Raw genomic sequence first — 19,623 nt, forward strand, 5'->3', positions numbered from 1 at the left:
GTCATGCTTCAGCAAATACTGTCATTCGCAAAAATATAGTGTCGGACAATACTACAAAACATACATTGATCTTTTATCTTCTGCTTATCTGAGGTCAGTCATGGAGGCAACAGGTCCAGTAAGCAAACCTCTGGAAAATAATATGATACTACTACTACTAGTACTACTACTACTACTACTACTACCAACAATAATAATACTTGTGTGACATGCCCAGCTATTCCAGTAAAGTAGGCTAAATTCAAGACCAACAATGCCATCCTGGGAATTTCACTCAGGGAATATTCCTTATTTAAAAAGGTGATTAGAAACTTTTACAAGGAGATGCTGCCACAAGAAAATCCAGACCACCACCTCTGGGAGCTCTGCCTCTGAAACAAGAAAACACTTTGTAATAAAATGGGGATAACAGGGAGCCCCTTCAAGCTACTGATCAACACTAAATACTGTGGAGATCAACAGCTAAGAAAGGCCTCCCACCAACAGTGAAACAGAAAGCAAATTCAAAACTAAATAATATGGTAACTACTTTAGGGTAAATCACAAAAAAACACCAGTCAATCTGTTAAATAAACAATCGAGTGGTGGGTAAAAATACATTCCTCTTTCCAAAGGTTTAAAATCAGGCCAATCCCAGTCTCAAACAATGTGCGTACGCTCACGCCAAAGCGCCTGTCACCTGTTGCGGTAACAGTGCTTGGACTATTCAGCCGTGTAACCAGGGACTATTGCACTCCGCCCAAGTGCAACGTGAGTGATTGAGGAAAACCCGCACCAACTCAGATTGCTCTGTCAAGCCAAAAATAATGAAGTCAGAAGGCTAACATGCATATTGTCTACATGAGATTAACTGGATTATAGCTATAATTGGGTTATGCTCCATATCTGAGCAAGGTTAATTATCCTTGGATATATGGCGGTAAATAAATCGAATCACTGGCAAAAGGCATGTCATACCCCTGTACGATAGGTGGCGCTGTACCCATTTCAACTATAATAGAGCCCCTTCCTGTGGCACTCATGTAACCCCCACTGATGAAAAATAACAAGATCCAAAGCACGAAGAATGAATGTAGGGCAAAACAGCAGCATTCCTGTAGCCTAAACCACAGCTGCAGCAACACAAGCGGTGGTCACATTCCAGCTACCAAGGACCTCAAAACATGCCCAGGATCCCTGGCATGAATAACACGGTATATTAGACAATGAGTTATTTGGAAGTTTTCATTTTAGTGGGTGTTACATACAGATCAGGCAGTGACTCCCAACACCCAACACAGGAGGCAGCATGACACTTATTCAATTACCTGCAGTATAAACCTGAGGCAAAGCACTCACTTAACAACAATAGGTTAAAGGTTTATGAAAGATAAGAAGCAAACCTACTGAGAACAATCCAGAAGAAAACAATAGGAGGAAACTGTCACGATTTACGTTCTGTTTCATGTCTTGGCTCGTCATTTCCAGTTTTATTTTGAAAAGTCACTAATCTTGTCCTCTCGTTTCAGGTAACTTTCCCTTCCTCCCGTGTCATGCGTCTCATTGTCTTCCCTGATTCCCAAGTGTTTCCACCTGTTCCCCTTGGTCCCTCATGTGTTCAAATAGTCTGCGTTTCCTTTGTCTCGTGGCCAGTATGTTGTCTCCTTTTGAGCTACATTACCAGCCCTTTGTCTTGTCTCATGATCCATAGTTCCACGAGCCTGCAGTGAGCAAATCTCCTGCAGTGCTGTCTTGTTTTGTAATTTATTCATGTTCCGTAGCCTTAGTTTATTTAGTCCAACACGGTAAGTTTCATAGCCTTGTTTTTTACCTCCGTTTCAAGGAGTGATTTTTGGTTGTAACTTTCCATAACCGCCTCCGATTAGCGGAGCGTTCATAGTTGCCATCATTGAAGGTGAGTTTATAAGTTTATCGTTACAGTTCACAGTGCCTCTGTTTTTGTAAAGAGTGCGACTTTTGTTTTACTCCACCTCATTAGGAGAGCGTGTCTTTTGTGTCTTTTGTTAGTGTTCATAGCTTTTCTGTTTTCCTCCCAGTTTGGAGAGATTTTATGTTTTGTAATTTTCATAGGTGCGCTCCTCTATCACCATAGATACGGAGGAGAGCGCTTAGGATTTTCATAGCCGTTCGTTTGCGCTGCCATAGCCCTGCATTGCTGTGATGTGTTTGTTTATTATAATAAAACGGTTACATGCTGCCATTCCGACATCTCGTCATTCCGACATTGGCCTCCAATTGTCGGAATGGCGACACTTAATTTTTTTATCAAACGTCCCGTCATTCCGACAGTTCCTTTTAATAGCCTATGTTTTACCCAAAACATTTTGCACTAATGATATGCCGGCGCACAGTTTGGCGCACAAACTCTGCACATGCAGAGGCCACAGCCTCGCAAACAAACTTTAATAATCTATTATCAAAACCCCCCGAATTTCAAATATAAAGCTACAGATATTAATGTAACTCTGGCGAGACTAAAACTGATTAAGCAGAACTACAGTGTCAGTGAGCTGTCCACAGAGCCAATGCGTCTTTTGCACGCTGTCATCATATGCAAAAGTAATAATTGCAATTACAGATATCACGGCTACTGCACAGGACACAGTTGCGAGCACTTTGCGTTGCCTTGCCAATAGGAGAAGAGAGAAATGACAGCATAGAACGTATAAAACACAACAAAATGCAGTAAAAAACGTTTATTCATATTATTCACGTGATTTATGAGTACTCGCTCCAATTATGGGAAGCGCGGATGGGCTTTGCGCATTTGGCACAAACACACAGCCTTTGCGCAAGGCTTTATACAGCCTGTTGATATCTTAAGGACCTAACTGGTCACACCTGGGAGTAAATGTCATGTAGAGATTGTTTTTACATGACATTACAGCTGAACATATGGCTTTCATCCACAAACCAACGTGGGAGCCCGAAGACGCATGTGACAGACGCACATAGGCATGCGTAAAACCAATTTTGACCACTTCATGCTGTTTATTTGCTTTCTTGTAGTTAACTTTAGTTTCTTTTGGATTCTTGTGCGTATTATGGAGCCATTTCGGTCCATGTTTGTAAGCCTTTTTTTCCTGGATTAAATTTTCGGAAGTTGAAACAAGTGGCATTGGAGTGTGTGATTGAAAACCACCACGGTCTGCTTCTCCTCCTCCAGTTGCCGAGACTTTGTGTTGTTTTTTTTTGGGTCGAAGACTTATCTGTAAACATGTGTTAAACATATAAGTAGCATAAACCGAAAGAAGGGACTCACCTGTTGAGTACCGCACATTTCCTTATACGGAAAGCCTTGTCGGAATGGTGGGCTGTCGGAAAGTGCGGGATTTCGGTGTGGGTGTTACCACCCTAATAAAACCACTTGGAACCACACGACCCTGCATCTGCGTCCTGAGTCCCACGGTACTTGACAGAAACCACACAACAGCTCGCTGATGTAAAGATGATTAAATGCTAAGGATAAGCAAATATTACAGAATGACTGATCAAATTAATCACCACAGACACATCTGCAAGAGCAACATAAGTCAGGCAACAGGGCGTGCACTCAACACAGGAGAATACCATTTTAACGAAGCTGTGCTGAAGCCATCCTTTAAAAAGTAATTTCAAGCTGATATCAGCTTTGCAGGCAGTTGCTAAAGTAGGTTTATAGTTTATATTTGAAATGGTTTGAGGTAGTGTTTATGAAAGACCCAAATGCAGATGCAGCAAATGATCAGGTGTTGAATGATCAGAGGCTGAAGGAAACTGAACTGATTTATTTCAAACCTAAACAAAAGGTGAGGCCAAACCAGAAGTACATAAAAACAAAATGGAGATAAAATAAAAAAAACCAAGACAAATCAGAAACCAGAAACGAATGAAAATGGAACAAGTGGTGGTAACAGCAAGGTTCTGACAGTGACTATGAGAGAACAGAGAGCTTAAATACTGAAGAGAACTGATTGTTGAAAGGTAGCAGCTGAGAAGATTGAACACAATGAGTGAGTGACCTGAACGTGGAGGCTGAGGAAACTATGAGTGAGAAATGTGAAACAAGAAACCTGATTGAAAACAAGGAAAGACAACAGATTCCAGAAACGGACAAAGATAAAACATGTGACATAAATCATAACTAAAAAACATGACTAAACAACAAGAAAAGAGAATAGAACAAAACCCAGAAAAAAACAAGACAAAACCAAACCAGAGCCCATAAAATCTAGTTTGACACCAGCTCCGCCTCTAAAACAGCATTATTTTATATATTGCATCTCGAGGAAGTGATTTGAACAGATGAGCTACACTCACAGCAGAGAAAGGAGCAGAGAACAAGTTCTAACAGATTTTCACTTTGATTTATAAAATCATGGCAGGTGAGTAGAGATAATTAATTTTTTTTTGTGTAGATTGAATGACTGAAAACATGAAGAGCTAAAATGTCTTTAATTAAAAACTTTCAAACACATAAGATGCACAACACCAATATGTCAGCTGAGCTGCACTGATAACACATATACAGTTTGTAGATCAAACAGATTCACGTTGATTATGTATAAAATACAAGATTGATGGAATAATGTTTCTGTTTGAATTTATCTTCATTCATTCATACTGAATGTATGTGTGAAAAATACAGTACACGCTGTACACAAATATATAAAAACACTGTAAAAATGTTGTATCCAAAGAATCATTTGGACCAAACTTGGTGGAAACTTAAGACACTTGCTGGCAGGAATAAAGTGTAGATCACTGTTGGGCTGTTGTTCAGGGAGCGTGTTGAAGACTTGAAGCAGGCATGAATACTTAAAGGTGGGCAATTAGAGGCTGACATGTCAGAAGTAAAAACCATGGACAGATAAAAACCATGGAGCTGTCTGTGAAAACACTAATCACACATTTTGCAGTTAGCATGTGAGCCTAAACATCTTTACTCACATAGAACACACTGCAGGCTATTCAGATCTGCTGAACGACACATGCACATATCTCACCATTAAGCTTGCATGTAACAAATATCAACTTAACTAACTCTCTGAACACATTATTACTGATAATGTACTGTAAACTCACACAACTCGTATCCTAGCAGGCAGTTGGTGGTTACACCCATGAGTTTCTGGTTAGCCAGGTTCATTAAAGGTTTTGCATCTAACTTTCAAAACTCTTACATGAAGGTCACATTCTATAACTATTGGTATGTTAGTCACAGGCACTCATTAAATGCCTGTAAGACTACATTCTTACATTCCTCCATCATTTTTGCTTACCTGGAAACAGAAACACAAGCACATCAGCACGATGTGACTGTACACTGCAGGCTTTTGGGGCCTGCTGAACATCATGCATGTCTCTGGCCTTCAAGACCCCTAAAATGTCCAAACTGACACATTACAGTTAATATTGTGAGCACAGTGCATGTCAGGTTAGCAATGAACAGATAATAATTCCAAACAATGAAAATACACTTCAAGTATGAAAGGTGGGGTGTTGAATGCTCATTATTCCATGTTCATTATATATCTTTATATGGCAAACACTCCCCACACAGTATCATGGTAGTTTTATGTTCCCACCGAGCAGCTTTATCATACGACTATTTCTGCTTTTTCTGACTAGAATGAATAAATCAGCAGATGCCATTTGTAAAGATATCCAAAACCAAAAGTAAGAAGTCCAAATTTACTGGAAAAGAAAACAGAAACCCTGTTTTCACACATTCTTGCAATTCAGGTTTGTTAAGACGAAGTATCACTGGTAATAACTGACTCCAATACTGTATTACGAGTAGGTATAAATTCATGCTTTTGTTCATGTTTTCAAACCCTCCAGCATTTTTTTATGTGACCTGGGCTTTGAAGAATGAAAACTACAAACGATGCAGAAAAAGTTTCATCATGATATGCAGTTAAAGTAACATCTCATGTGGGCAGCGCTCAGCCTTCATTTATAAACGTATTTTTGAGCCCAGACCATCCTGTAGAGCAGGTTGTCTGTATATTTGTTTATTCTGTGTATTCCTCGTCCCTTTTTCCCCAATAACCTTCCAGATGTTTGATTATGTTTATCATACTACATTGTCGATGTTTCCAGTGTCCGACTACTTTTTTTTTCTTCTGGGCCCTGGTTACTCCGCTCTTAGGACTTTCCGCAGAGTTTATCTCAGCAAATCCAAACGCAGCTACTGAACACATTAAGAAAACCCTTGACAAATTGGAACTCTTTTCCACCGTCTCTCCGAGGTTGATCCTGGGTGACTTCAACCACTGTTCACCTGTCAAGTCTTTTAAAAAATTTCAGCAGTATATCATCTGTACCACCTGCCAGGGGAAGACTCTCACTTGCGCTTTCTCCTCTCAGCGCTGCTGACCACCACACTATCCTGCTGGCACTAGAATTCATCCCGGTAGTAAGGAAGAGCTCAAAGAAACTCAGAATAAAAAGAAAATGGTAGAAAATTATTTTATTTCACCTGTACAGAGTGTGAAATGTAGGAAGTTAATAGGGAGGTAAAGCGGGCCATAAAGAAAGCCAAACTGAGGTATAAAACAGGGTGGGGGAGAAATTCCCCCAGGGAAGCCCCCACTCAGCTTGGGAGGTGCTCAAAAACACGACTGCAGTGAACACTGCTCCTACCATCCACAGAAACATTCAGGGGGCAGGTCCTGCATCCCTCCCCAATGATCTCAACTCCTTCTTCTCCAGGTTTGAGAAAATAGAACTTTCTTTCAGCAGTGATGTAGTGGAGAGAGCCTTAGAATAGACAAAGGTCAGCGCAGCACCTGGCCCAGACAACATCAGTGCCCGCTTCCTGAGGTGTTTTGCAATGCAACTCGGGGGCATGTTCCAGCGCCTGTTAGAAAGATCGATGGACAGCATACATTTCCCCAGCTGTTGAAAAACTCCACTGTGGTCCCCATCCCCAAAAAAACCTCAATTAAGGTTCTAAATAACCTCAGACCTATGGCTCTTACTTTGCTAGCAGAGCTATAGAGTATATATATAGAGTGTATATACTCTATAGCTCTGCTTGCTAGTAATCAACGCCATGGAGATAAACGATTACATCGTCATGGTGACTGGTCCCTTCATGGTTCCTCTCAAGTTAGACATATGGTCACCATATATTTGTGACCATATGTCTCATTTATGACATATGGTCTCACAGTGGTCTCAAGTTAGCATAGTAGGCGGGCAAAGGGGTTGATGATGCAAAGCTTTATGTTATGAACATGGTACACATAAAGCATGAACTAAAGCACCACAACCAGACTTCGATTTGTAGAATTCTCATCTGGATTCAACAATATGCTACCACACATCCTGGCAGTGAAACTCTCCACCCGCTTCCACTTCCATTTGGATGACCAGCTAACATCTAACTCTGTGGATCATAGACTTTCTGACCAACAGGACACAGAGAGTGCTGGTTAACAGCACCTCCTCCGACCTCCCCCATACCTCTAATGGCTCCCTCTAAGGCTGTGTACTTTCAGCTCTGCTGTTCATCTTCTACACCAATGACTGCAGGGCCACCCACCCTGAGCACCACCAAAAGTACGTGGATGACACAGTTCTCCCGTCTCTGCTCTCTGGTGCCTAACATCACCACGGTGCAGTGTTCAGTTTGAGCAGTGGTGTGACAATGCCTCCCTGAAGCTAAATGTGGAGAAAGCAAATAATATGGTGGTGATCTTCACTAGCAAGCGGCGGGAGCTGGCTGCAGAAGCTGGCAGCATCATCTACAGACAGACAGGAGAGATGCTGGAGAAGTACAAATACCCAGGCACAGTTTTTCAGAGTACCCTAAAGTTTGACTTTAATACCGAGGACATTCTAAGAAGATGTCTGCAGTAGTTGTATCTCTCGAGGAAGCTCAACAGTTTTTTGAGTCAACAAGAACTCCCACAGGTCCTTTTATTACTACTTTATTGGAAGTGTCTTCACCTTCTCCACAACCAGCTGGTTTCATGCCATCAGCCTGTAGCTCAGGACCTGTCTGCAAAGCACTGTGAAAGTCTGCTCTAGTATGATTGGACGCCCTGTTAGAGCAGGAAACACTGATGACAGCGTGCAAGCTCCAACGGGACCCTTCCCACACTGTTCCCAGAGTTTGAGTGGCTCTGCCCAGGACTCTGACTCCACTGCCCAAGACCATCCCCTTATGTGTATAATGCACACTGTGTGTATATTGTGTATAATGTATATAACTGCTCTATGTGCCCTAAATTGTCCCTAAAGGACAAATGAAGTTCTTTGAATTGAATTAAATGAATAATGATGTAAACTGAATAACAGAAGAGCAACAATCAGAGTGGAGCAAGAACAGATTTGGAATTGTGGAGGGTGACTTGAAAGAAATTTTTTGTGTGGGTTCAAAAAAGCTTCTTCATCTGCTCAAATACTGCTCTGATGGTATGTAAGTGGACACTCTCTGTTCTCCAAAACATGGTTTATAAAAAAGCCTTGCTTCAATACGAAAAGGGGAGGCTGCAGTTACTAAAAAAGAGTCAGTTTGAATATGAAAAAACTGACAGAAACATGATAGTTTTATGTTACCATAAAGCAGTTTTGGGATACAACCATTTTGGATTTTTTTATACATGTATATTTATATATATATATATATGTATACAAAATTTGTGTGTGTATAATGTATTTAATTGAAGATGCACTAATCTGAAATCATTACTGTCTTCTTGCAGCAGACCTAAGGGTTGTTCTACTTGGGAAAACTGGAGCTGGGAAAAGCAGCTTCGCTGAAGCCATATTTGGAGAGAAAGTGTTTGAGATAAATCACACTGCAAAGTCTGAAACAAGTGAATGTCAGAGTGCAACCAGAGAGGTTATTGGAAGAAACATCACAGTGATCGACACTCCTGGATTCTTTGACAATCACAAGAATGAAGAGGACCTGAAAGCTGAGATAGCAAAGTGCATCACCGAGTGTTCCTCTGGCCCTCATGCTTTTCTCATTTTTCTTAAAGTGGAGAAATTTACAGAACACGAGAAACAGATTATCTCTAAGATAAAAGAAACTTTTTCTGAGGAAGCTTTCAAACATGCTGTGGTCGTCTTCACTCACGGTGATCAGCTCGTTGAAGGGATGACGATTGGAGAGTTTGTGAGAGGAGATGAGGATCTGCAGGATCTCCTGGAGAAATGTGGAGGCCGCTGCCATGTGGTTGACAACAAATACTGGAAGAACAACCAGCAGGATGAATACAGGAACAACCAGATCCAGGTGGGAAATCTGCTCAACACAATAACAGAGATGGTGAACACAAACAATGGAGGTTATTACACTAATGAGATGCTGCAAGCAGTGAACGGACTTATACAAGAGGAGGAAAGACGCATTCAGTCGTCATCAGGACATATGTCACTGGAAGATAGAAAGAGTCAGGCAAAGAAAACTGTGTTAAATTTTCTTAAGAAAGCCGCAGGTGTTACTACAGGAATGTTGTTAGGAGCTCTGCTCGGTGTGCCTGTGATGGTTGCTGCAGTTGTCCTGGCACTGGAAGCTATGGATCCAGTTGTAGTAAAGGCAGTGCAGGTGGCAGCAGCGTTAGCTGGAGGAACTGCAGTGTCAGCTGTGGGAGTTGGTGTAGTAGCAGAAGCTGCTGCTGCTCTTACAGGAGCAGCATATGGAGGTTATATTGGGTATCTTGAAGCTGATAAAGCGGACTCGGCTGTAGAGGCAGGAAAGAACACAGCAAAGGCTGTTTGTAAGCTTGCTGCAGCACCGATTAAAAAGTTTCTAAATATCAAGGATAAACAAAGCATGTAGGACAAAAAGTCTCTGTTAAACTAGGCTGCAGCTGAGCTTTTGTTTTGGATAAGTTATTGAAATTAAAATCTAACAGAGAATGCAATCAGCAGATAATATCTCAGAGCAACAAAGATGGGATTATGTTATTAAACTGATGAGAAGAAGGAATGTTTTTTGGAACTGTTAAAAGTTTACATTAAGACCAAGAAATTCACAACATACCTTAACTATTGGGAAGCTTCACAGAAACTGCATTTCTTTTTTTCATTCTCTGTTGAGTCTGGTTTTCACTGTTCAATTTCAGTTCTTTATATAGTAAATTTGTTAATATTTATTTCAAAACATTTGCTGATAAAGATTAGGTGGTTTCTGTGAGTGATTGACTGTTTTGTGTAAAAACAGTGTGTGGTGGAGTTGCAGTGGAACTGAAGCTCACACCCAAGACCTCAGATAGGTAAAATTAGAGCACCCCCGTGTGGCCGAATGCTTTAAATGTGTGTTTTGTATGTTTGGTCTTTTTAATTAATATGCCGTCACATTTATCTCCTAAAAGAGAATTTACACAGTTATCTTACATTTATAAAATACATAAAGAAATACAAACATTAACTAAATGTTCCTGAAGAGCCCTTCAGCTCCTCTTTGTTTTTGGAAAGTTGGGTTCTCACAACCAAAAAAGATGTGTCCCGTGAAGACTATATTTCTTTTAAAACATTTACTGATAAAGATTAAGTGGTGTCTGTGGGTGACTGGCTGTTTTGTGTAATTATTGTCATTTTTCACTTTGCCAGAAGATAAAAGTTTAAAAAGAATTTTTCCATAAAAGTTGACAGTGTGGAATATTTTTGATTATGAAACACGGTTTTATTGTCTTCATGTATACTGCTGTTCAAAGACTGCTCTATATTCCTTTAATGTTATTAAAATACAAACAAAAAATCTGCTGAATGTTGGTTTCTTTTCATCTTAAATATTTATATAAAATCATCCACAAAATTTGGTCTTTTCACATGTTCGTGTCTTATAGGTAAAATAAAAAAACAGCTGAATATTTGACAGTTTTATGTGAAAGTCCACAATCAGAAGACTTACAGCATTAAAATAAAGACGCCTTGGGATAAAACACTTTCTGAATGCTGAAGATTTGCTTGGTCTTCATTTGAACCAGATAATTGTTGTGGACAAAAGAGTAGTCGGACTCGTCGTGTCAGCCTCTTATGGGGAATTTATTGAACAGACCGTCACAGAGACATGTACATTTCAGCATACACATAAATTCCCCATGACCTCAGTTTGTGACATCCTGTTATACCTTTCTATATCATTCAGTGTGCATGTGGCCCAAATCCAATCTCTATTCGGCGCTTGCTGTCTGAGGACGCTACTGCATCTTCGTCATTATCTAGACAGGGTTCATTCTGACCTTAAACAACATGTTATTCGAGCAGTGTCAACACTCTGCTCTCCCACATAATTCCCCCTGAAATCCCTTATTAATGATTTTTAAAAAATCACTAATAATAACTCAGTTATACATTTTAAGCTACAATTCTGATGTACTTAGAAGGCTTTTTATCACTCATAAAGTTAATCAACATTTAAGAAAACATCTGAATATCTGAATTTATTTTGTTCCTGCAGCTTGTTATTTTAGCACATCTTTGACCCAAAGGTCTTACTGTTTATTATTTTACTTCTGTAACTCCATTTCATGGAGTTTCTGTGTTGCAATTAAAAACAAATAAAAAAAAAAATCTTCTCTGACTTGTGAAAATCTTGCTCTACCCCAAAAGTCATGAAAAGGTGGAGCTGGTGTTTTACATCAGGGTTCTTCAACCCTGGTCCTCATGACCCACTGCCCTGCATGTTTTCAATGTTTCCCTCCTCCAACACACCTGATTGAAATGATCAGTTCGTCATCAAGCTCTGCAGTGACCTGATAAGGAGCCATTCATTTGAATCAGGTGTGTTGGAGGAGGGAAACATTGAAAACATGCAGGGCAGTGGGTCATGAGGACCAGGGTTGAATAACCCTGTTTTACATCACATATTCCATTAATATAATATTATTACTATTGACAACAATGTTGAAGGTTCTGTCAAAGGGCCTGATGTGGTAGATAAATAGATAAATAAAAAATCCTGAATCATACATAAGAATCAGCTGTTTCATTGTTTTACAGTAAACAAGCATCACATCATGTCCCACATCAAACTTCTTATCTGTAACAGTCTGTGGCTTTTCCCTAATTCAGTTAGTGTTGTGGCTTTCATTTTCCTGAACTTGTTTTACTGGTTTACTTGGATTGATCTTGACTTGTTGGTGTTTTTTGCTTTTGTTCAGTTTCTCTTGTACATTTAGTTAGTGTCTGCTTCCTTTTAATTGTTTTCAGTTTTTTGTCTTTGGTTCAAATAAGTTTCACAGTTATGTTTCTCTGATGTTTGCTTTTTTTCTTCCAGGAGGTTAATGAATCTGGCTTAGCATGCAAAAGGCTCACTGCAGCTATTTCTGGCTCCATCAACAGTCACCGTAGATTTTTGCTTTACTGATTATTTGAAAAGACATTTTCATTCAAGCTCAAACTACTATCAGTTCCATAGATAGCAGAAAAGTTACTTATAAAAATTTGATACTTTATGAGTCTACTTTATGAGTCTTGTGTTCCCTGGACTTTAGCAGCATTATTTGCTCAGACAGTGTCAGAGCCCATGTCAGGGCCAAGGTCCACGCTGCTGCAGCCCCTGCAGTCTCTGCTCAGCGCAAAGGCAGAGCCTGTCCAATAAGTCCTGTTCTAGTTCTTGTTCCTGGGCAGGGGTCTGTAGGTGTTATGCTATGGCCTGAGCTCAAGCGATTATGCAATAGCCAGGGCTGGAGGCCACTTCACTCCAAGCCTCTGAGGAGGTCCAGGAGGATTAGCCATGCCTCAGGAAGTTCTCTCATTCTCTATAATATAACAAAGAACAATGCGACAAAACATCCATCCATTATCTTCTGCTTATCTGAGGTTGGTCAGGGAGGCAACAGCTTCATGAAGGAAACCCAGACATCTGTGGGGCCTCCTCCTTGTTGGATGTGCCCAAAAAACCTTAAGAGGAAGGCAACAATGAGATAAAACATACTTCAGTGAAATGATAGATTTAGTAAAGCAAGTTAATGTCATTTGTTACTTTCCACCTCTGCTTTTCATGGTTTTACTTCTGTAACTCCATTTCATGGAGTTTCTGTGTTGCTGTTAAAAACAAACAAAAAAAAGTTCAATTTTTCTGACTTGTGAAAATCTTGCTCTACCCCAAAAAGGCACGAAAAGGTGGAGCAGGTGTTTTACATCACATATTCCATTAATATAATATTATTACTATGGACAACAATGTTGAAGGTTCTGTCACAGGGCCTGATGCGGTATGAAAAGATGTTTTTAAAATACTGGATTATACATAAGAATCAGTCGTTACATTTTTTTAACAGAGAACAAGCATCACATCATGTCCCACATCAAACTTCTTATCTGTAACGGTCTGTGGATTTTCCCTCATTCAGTTCGCGCTGGCACTGGAAGCTATGAGAACAGCTGTCGCAGAGGTAGTGGAGGTGGCAGCTGGAGGACAAGCGTCATCTTGAGCGTGTTGCAGTACCGTAGCTGGAGTTGCTGCTCTTACAGGAGCAGCAGTTGGAGGTTATATTGGGTATCGTGAAGCTGATAAATCAGACTCGGCTGTCGAGGCAGTAAAGAATACAACAAAGGCTGTTGGTAAGTGTGCTGCAGCACCGATTAAAAAAGTGCTAAATATCAAGGAAAATCAAAGCATGGAGGACAGTAGGGCTCTGTTAAACTAAGCTGCAGCTGAGCTTTCATTAAGGTGATTAGAGAAAGGAATACTTTAAGTTTACATGAAGACTAAGAAATACAAGTCATACTTTAACTACTGGAAACCTAAACAACACATTTATTCATTTATTTGTGTTTTATCCCGCTTTCATACCTAAATTAACTTTAACTGGATATTTTTCCCCTTAAAAAATAAATGTTGTCGGCCTGATAATCAGAGCATTTCTTATTTTACTTTCTGTCTTCATCTTATTCTGTGCTTATTTGGGATTCGATTGTGCTGTTTCAGTTTTTTTTTATGGTACATTGTCTCTTTTAGCTCATTTGTTCCGTCTAAATATGGAAGTTAAGGGGGATCTTAACAGCTTTCAGTCTTTGCCAGGTGTGGTTTTGTACAGATTCATTGATTAGTTGATTTCTGTACTTGACACTTTTGTGTGCTTGTGTCTTTGTCTTTGTCACTTATTTTATGCATCACACAAAGACTGATAAAGATCACTTGACCAGAGCATCAGCTGTTTAAAGAGAATGTTGCCTTAAGGTTTAACAGTGATATTTTTCTATTATGAAACACTGCTTTATTGCCTTGATGTATTCTGCTGTTAAACCACTGCTCTTTATGCATGTAATGTTAATAATAAATTAACAACAAAACCGTTCTGCTTTTACCAATTTACAGATGAATTCGTGGACATGAAAACCGGACTTTTCACTCACTAAACACTCACTCGAGTTTAGTTTCGCTTTTATTTTACAGCGCCTCAACACCAGTTTTGACCTGCTTTATGATTCATTGCGCAGTCTCGTTTCTAAATTAAGCACTTAAACTTGGCCCATCCGGTATTTATAAAGAGAGTTTTCAAAGAAATGGGATTAATGTACCTACAGTTGGATGGACAGGGTTCCTCTTGGATAAGACAACCCCCGTCATAACATAATAAAAAGAGCAGATTCAAGTATGAGCTGATAACTGACCGCATCTTTACGATACCTTTTTCACATCGGAAAGTTATACAGTAGACGTTATCGGCCACAGTCTCCAGTGGACCGCAGTCTCCTCCGCCGGATCTGCGTTGAATTTTGAAATATTTTTCAACTTTCTTCAGCTGCTCCAGAGGCTTGTGGCACTCGAAGAAAACGGGGTGCTGGTAAATATCACCCATCATGAGGCAAGGTGAAGAAGCCAAACTTTCGCAGAATGCACCACTTTGTTGAGTGAAGGATTTCCAGTTTCACAGCTCCGTGTCCGTTCCACGCAGAGCTGTGCAGATACTGAGAGCAACTGGAAAACAACCGTCAGCTGATGCTGTGGGTGGGACGGGCTGGAATCTGTCTGTCAGGATCAAAAACCTGTATTTCAATAGAAAACTTAAGTAGCGTGTCATTTCTTGCAGCAGACCTCTGAGATATCAGTTCACAATCGTTGCTTTGATACACTTTAAAAAATAAATTGCATGAATTATGAATTAAAAGTGTGAAATATTGAATTCTCAAATATAAATAACGATGCATGATGAACTAAAAGTCCAGTGGACACTTAATCCTCAAACTGATCAACAGGATTTCCACCATTTGACCCTGCAGATCCATCCATCCATCATCTGCCGCTTATCCGGGGGTCGGGTCGCGGGGGCAGCAGCTTGAGCAAAGAAACCCAGACGTCCCTGTCCCCGGCCACTTCCTCCAGCTCTTCCGGGGGGACCCCGAGGCGTTCCCAGGCCAGCCGAGAGACAGTCTCTCCAACCCTGCAGATCTATTTTACATAAAATAATATTTTACTTAATTTGACTGACAAAACCAGTGGAGCAGGACTATTCTAGTGTTCATCACGTACAATTATATTTGGCAAGACTATATCCAAAAGGTATGGAAGTTACCTGAAGTGGCAATGATTAGTGTTTAACATTTTTAAAGCAATCAAACATCAGCTTTGTGCTGCTTTCCAAACATACAATATAATTAAGGCACCTTAACAAATTATATCAAATCAAAGACACTTCGGCTTTAATAGACATTTCCACGTAAAGATTAATATACAATTAAGACTGATATGCGAGTGAATTTTTGGCCAATTAAATGAAAAATCCAACATATGTTGAGTATGCATATTTATTCATTTATTTCTCTTAAAAATTACAATGACAAAAACAACAATTTCTTCATGGACAGCTGCACATTAAAAACAAAAAAAGTAAAAGGTGGTTTTTTTTTACACCAATGGTGGCAAGGAGAGCTGACTTTTTTGGAGCAGCTGCTTAATACAAATAAGTTCTCCAAAAAGTTGGCAACTCTGGGCCATAACACTGTGCGACTGGCTGGACACCACAAGGGAACATTTCACATCAACTCGAGCTACTCACTACTGTGGAACGCACTCCTTGCTGAATACTGTAAGAGTTTGAATACTGGCGCAGATCAAACTGAATATAAGTAACTATATGTTGATTTAAACTGAAACACTGATCACAGGTCGCAGTTTCTGCTGATGCCAAGTGACATGTCAAAAATGTCTTCTGGCATGTTTAACTGTCCCGTTTGTAGGAAAATATTGACCCAGTTTACAGCCTTACCAAACAATGACCTCATCACCATAGCTTCATCACTTCTGCAGTGCGCTCACCGTTTGAACCATCATCTGTCAGCTTGAGGCCTGGATAGAGAGGCTGAGTGAAGCTGGTCTGCTCTCTGTGGAGCAGAGTCATCTTGTCAGAGATGCTATAAAAAGACAGCGCACCCGCCTTATAATCCAGGTACACTCCAATCCTGGAGGATGCTGGGCCTCGCACTTTTCTGAGAACGTCATTGTGTCGGAAAGCGTAACCACCTGGAAAGCACTTTAAACTCCACGACTTCTTATTCGTTCCAAACGCCAAGTCGTGCAACGCTTTGCTGACGTCTTTGTAAGCCACTGCCACCTCCCACAAACAACAGCTTGAGCTGACCTCCCAGTAGCATCGCTCAGACAGAGCCTCTCTGCACAGCACCTGCCTGACATCCGTAAACCTGTCTGAGTGATGGGGATATTGCTGCGCCCTGAAATGACTCGTCACCAGCCGGCCTTCCTGAGAGACGGACAGATATCTGTGAACAGTGTTGGTGTCCAGCGTTAAGGTGCGGTAGTCTGTTGGAAAAGCAAAGCAGGAACACAGGGCAACATTAATATCACTCATCAGCTGTTCAGTTCATTATTAAAGTGCAGTAAGGAGATGCAGATGACTGAAGGTTGTACTCGCAGTGTAAAAACTCGTCTCTGGTCTTTGGTTTAGGTGGCAGTACAACACCTACAGCACAGACTGTCGACAGAGGGGGGGAAAGAAAAAGATTCTGAATCCCACACAACGTGAAAGAGAGCGCCGTTCATGAACTATAATTTATCTCTCATACCTCTGGCAGACATCTTAGGCCATGTCTTCGTTAGGAGAGCCTCTACGTCATCTTTCAGTTCGCTCGCACACTTGGCCGCCATTTCCATCGAGTGGCGAGGACGAACAACGGCACCGGGTGGCAAGTCTGGAGATTCACATGAGGTGGAAAGAGACTGGAAAGTCTGCGGGCAAGTAAGTCCGAGACAAGAAAAGGATTGAATAATACTGGAAGAAGATACTCGTCTGCTTAATATATGCAGTTTTTGTTCATTTGTCTAATTTTTTTTTGAAAGAGTGATACAGCAGACAACTTACAGACTCTTGCAGTTCTCATTTTATGGAAAAACATTTAAAACTGAGGACACAGACTGATATTGTCAAAAAGAAACTTTTCAGACCACCTCAGCATTAAGCCCCCCCCCCCCCCCCCCCCGAGCTGCGCCTTGTCCTAAAGAAATGTTAGGACAGTTCTGCATGTAAACTGACAGTAAATGCATCGCCTGCCTGAATGAAATGGATGTGGTCGGTGGTTTGAGAAAGCTGCTCCAGGTCGGCGTCTCTTTCTCTCAGCTTGGCGATCTCGTCCTCCAGCTGCAGCTGCAGCTCTTCAGCCTGAGCGATGGCGATGTTCTCCTGGGACCCGATCATCTGCTTCGCTAAAAGTCGACTTTTTTCAATGGAGGAGATCAGCTTGTCTATGATGTCGTCAATAGAATTCACTGCAGTCTGGCAGCCGCTCTGCTCACACAGACGCACACCAAGCACAAGACTTTTCTCTTGTAAACTGTCACTGGGGTTCATTTTTAACCATTTATCCAAAGCAGAAAAAGGCCACATTCATTTACTGCATTACTTAACTGAGTCAACACGTGGACTGAAGAAGCAAGCAGAGAAATGGTCACAGAGGCGTTAAATCTGAGAAAAACGGTCTCCTTTTGTAAAAGGAAAATAGCAAATGGACTAATTGTGTTGGCCGTGTTCTGCTGTGCCGAGACGTTCAGGTCCAGCCACCGGGAAGCTACAGCATAAGCTACACGGTCGCTGATGTTCAAATATATAACCTGCCGTCCCATTCCACACCTTAAATTCCTTCAGAGCTTGAACCAGCTCATTCAGCTCGCGTTCCCTCTCCTGGAGTCTCTTCAGGACCTTCTTTCGGTTCACTACCAGCAGCACCTGAAAGAAATGGTTTGTGCCACAACTTGAATGCTGCTGGTTTAATCCGCAGAGAATTACTGGTGCTAAAAACTCGGATGGGGTTTTCAGAAGCTGTGAAAAAGCATGCAGGATTTTACGTTCAGCACAAAGAACTTCCTGTGTCATGTTCACTGTGCTCTGCTGGGTTTCTGAACATACCTGTTCGTCAGCTCTTTCTGCCGCGGCCGACACATTCGAATGGCGGCAGTGGTGCTCTATAGAGCACAGGCAGCAGATGCACTTCTTGTCCGTCTTACAATAGATGTCCAGCAGCCTGTTGTGCTGCGAACACATCTTCTCCTTTACTGGGATCGTAACTGAGACCAGCTGGTGAGTCTTTAACACGGGAACTCTGTAGTGAGGCTCCAGGTGAGCGGCACAGTACGACGCCAAGCACGTCAGGCATGACTTTGAGGCCTTGCTTTGTGCGGAAACGCTGCAGAAATCACAGGCCACGTCTGCAGGGTCGGCACAGGGAGAGCTCTGCTGGGCGCTCGACCCCAGCAGCTTCCCCACAACCTAAAAAAGAAAAGAAAAAACTGAATCTCAGCCTGCAGAGTGGGACTGTTTCATACATCACATATGAGCTCAACAGTCACACTGCAGAACCTGTTATTCAGAATGTCAAACAAAACTATTTTTTTCCTTTTTTTGGCCGTGTGGAACAATCAAATCTGTCAGATAAGCTACAACTCTGTTCAGTTCAAGGGCTATTTATATCGATATGTCAAGGAGTTTGAGTTTTAACGGGACAAAAAAAACAAAAAAAACAAAACTGATTTGCGCAAAAAGACGGAGAAAAAGCAGCCACAACTTTTCCAGAACGGTTTCTTGCAAATGTTTGCACCCATAAAATATTACATTTTCAAGCAGCACAATGCACATACTTGAAGCCATCAGTCCAGTAGCATTTATGGTTGGAAAGTAACTGAAATCTTGATGATTTTTGAGGTTTGCACAAAAATCTTCAAGCATATTTGAACCGAGACTTGTGTTGGTAGTTGGATGGAAAAAATGTACTTAAAACAAACCATTTAATTTGGTGAAACATTAATTAAAGCATGTTTATTTAATGGTGAGAATACAGATACTAAAATAGAGACGATTTTAAATAAAAGTAACAAAAATACAAGTGTTAGGCCTCATGGTGGCGGTGTAGCGTTACTTATCTGAGCTCATGAGTCTGAGTCAAACAGTTTGCTGTGGCAAACAATTGCAAGAGTAAAAGCATCACCTCTGCCAGCATGGTGTTCTTCCCCAGAACAGGCCGGGGTTGGAAGACCTCCCTGCACTGAGGGCAGCTGTACTCCCCCTTCCTCTCTTCCAGGTCCCAGCAACCCTCAATGCAGACTCTGCAGTAACTGTGTCCACACTGGACGGTGACGGGTTCTTTTAACAGATCCAGACATACCGAACACCAGAACTGGTTGTTGTCCAACGCAACACCACGACCCAGCTGCTCCTCAGCCAT

At 41.2% G+C, this 19,623-nt stretch overlaps 2 protein-coding genes across 2 annotated transcripts; one reads left to right on the plus strand and one right to left on the minus strand.

Annotated features, from left to right (window-relative positions):
* Window positions 1-8,689: 8,689 nt before the first annotated feature.
* On the plus strand, window positions 8,690-9,781 carry LOC140281694 (GTPase IMAP family member 7-like; the record flags this gene model as incomplete). Its single annotated transcript, XM_072376189.1, has 1 exon — window positions 8,690-9,781. A coding segment is annotated over one exon (1,092 nt), but the record flags the coding sequence as incomplete, so codon positions are not given.
* Window positions 9,782-15,990: 6,209 nt separating this feature from the next.
* Window positions 15,991-19,623, minus strand: LOC140281486 (E3 ubiquitin/ISG15 ligase TRIM25-like). Its single transcript, XM_072375918.1, has 7 exons — window positions 19,387-19,623; window positions 18,312-18,671; window positions 18,036-18,131; window positions 17,460-17,693; window positions 16,975-17,137; window positions 16,824-16,883; window positions 15,991-16,711 (listed from the first exon to the last, which is right to left on the minus strand). Exons 1-7 carry the CDS (start codon window positions 19,621-19,623, stop codon window positions 16,176-16,178), a joined length of 1,686 nt encoding a protein of 561 aa, XP_072232019.1. The 3' UTR covers window positions 15,991-16,175.

The sequence above is a fragment of the Leuresthes tenuis genome, unplaced genomic scaffold (assembly GCF_036924035.1).
Source record: "Leuresthes tenuis unplaced genomic scaffold, fLeuTen1.0.hap1 SCAF_22, whole genome shotgun sequence".
Lineage (NCBI taxonomy): Eukaryota > Metazoa > Chordata > Actinopteri > Atheriniformes > Atherinopsidae > Leuresthes > Leuresthes tenuis.

What these genes read in the sequence shown, in the direction of transcription:
- LOC140281486 (XM_072375918.1), bottom strand. Translation starts at nt 19,623, where the DNA reads ATGGCTGAGGAGCAGCTGGGTCGTGGTGTTGCGTTGGACAACAACCAG. An exon ending in AGAACACCATGCTGGCAGAG is followed by an intron (nt 18,672 to 19,386) that starts GTGATGCTTTTA and finishes TTTCTTTTTTAG; the next exon opens with GTTGTGGGGAAGCTGCTGGG. An exon ending in AAGCTCTGAAGGAATTTAAG is followed by an intron (nt 17,694 to 18,035) that starts GTGTGGAATGGG and finishes CTGTGTGAGCAG; the next exon opens with AGCGGCTGCCAGACTGCAGT.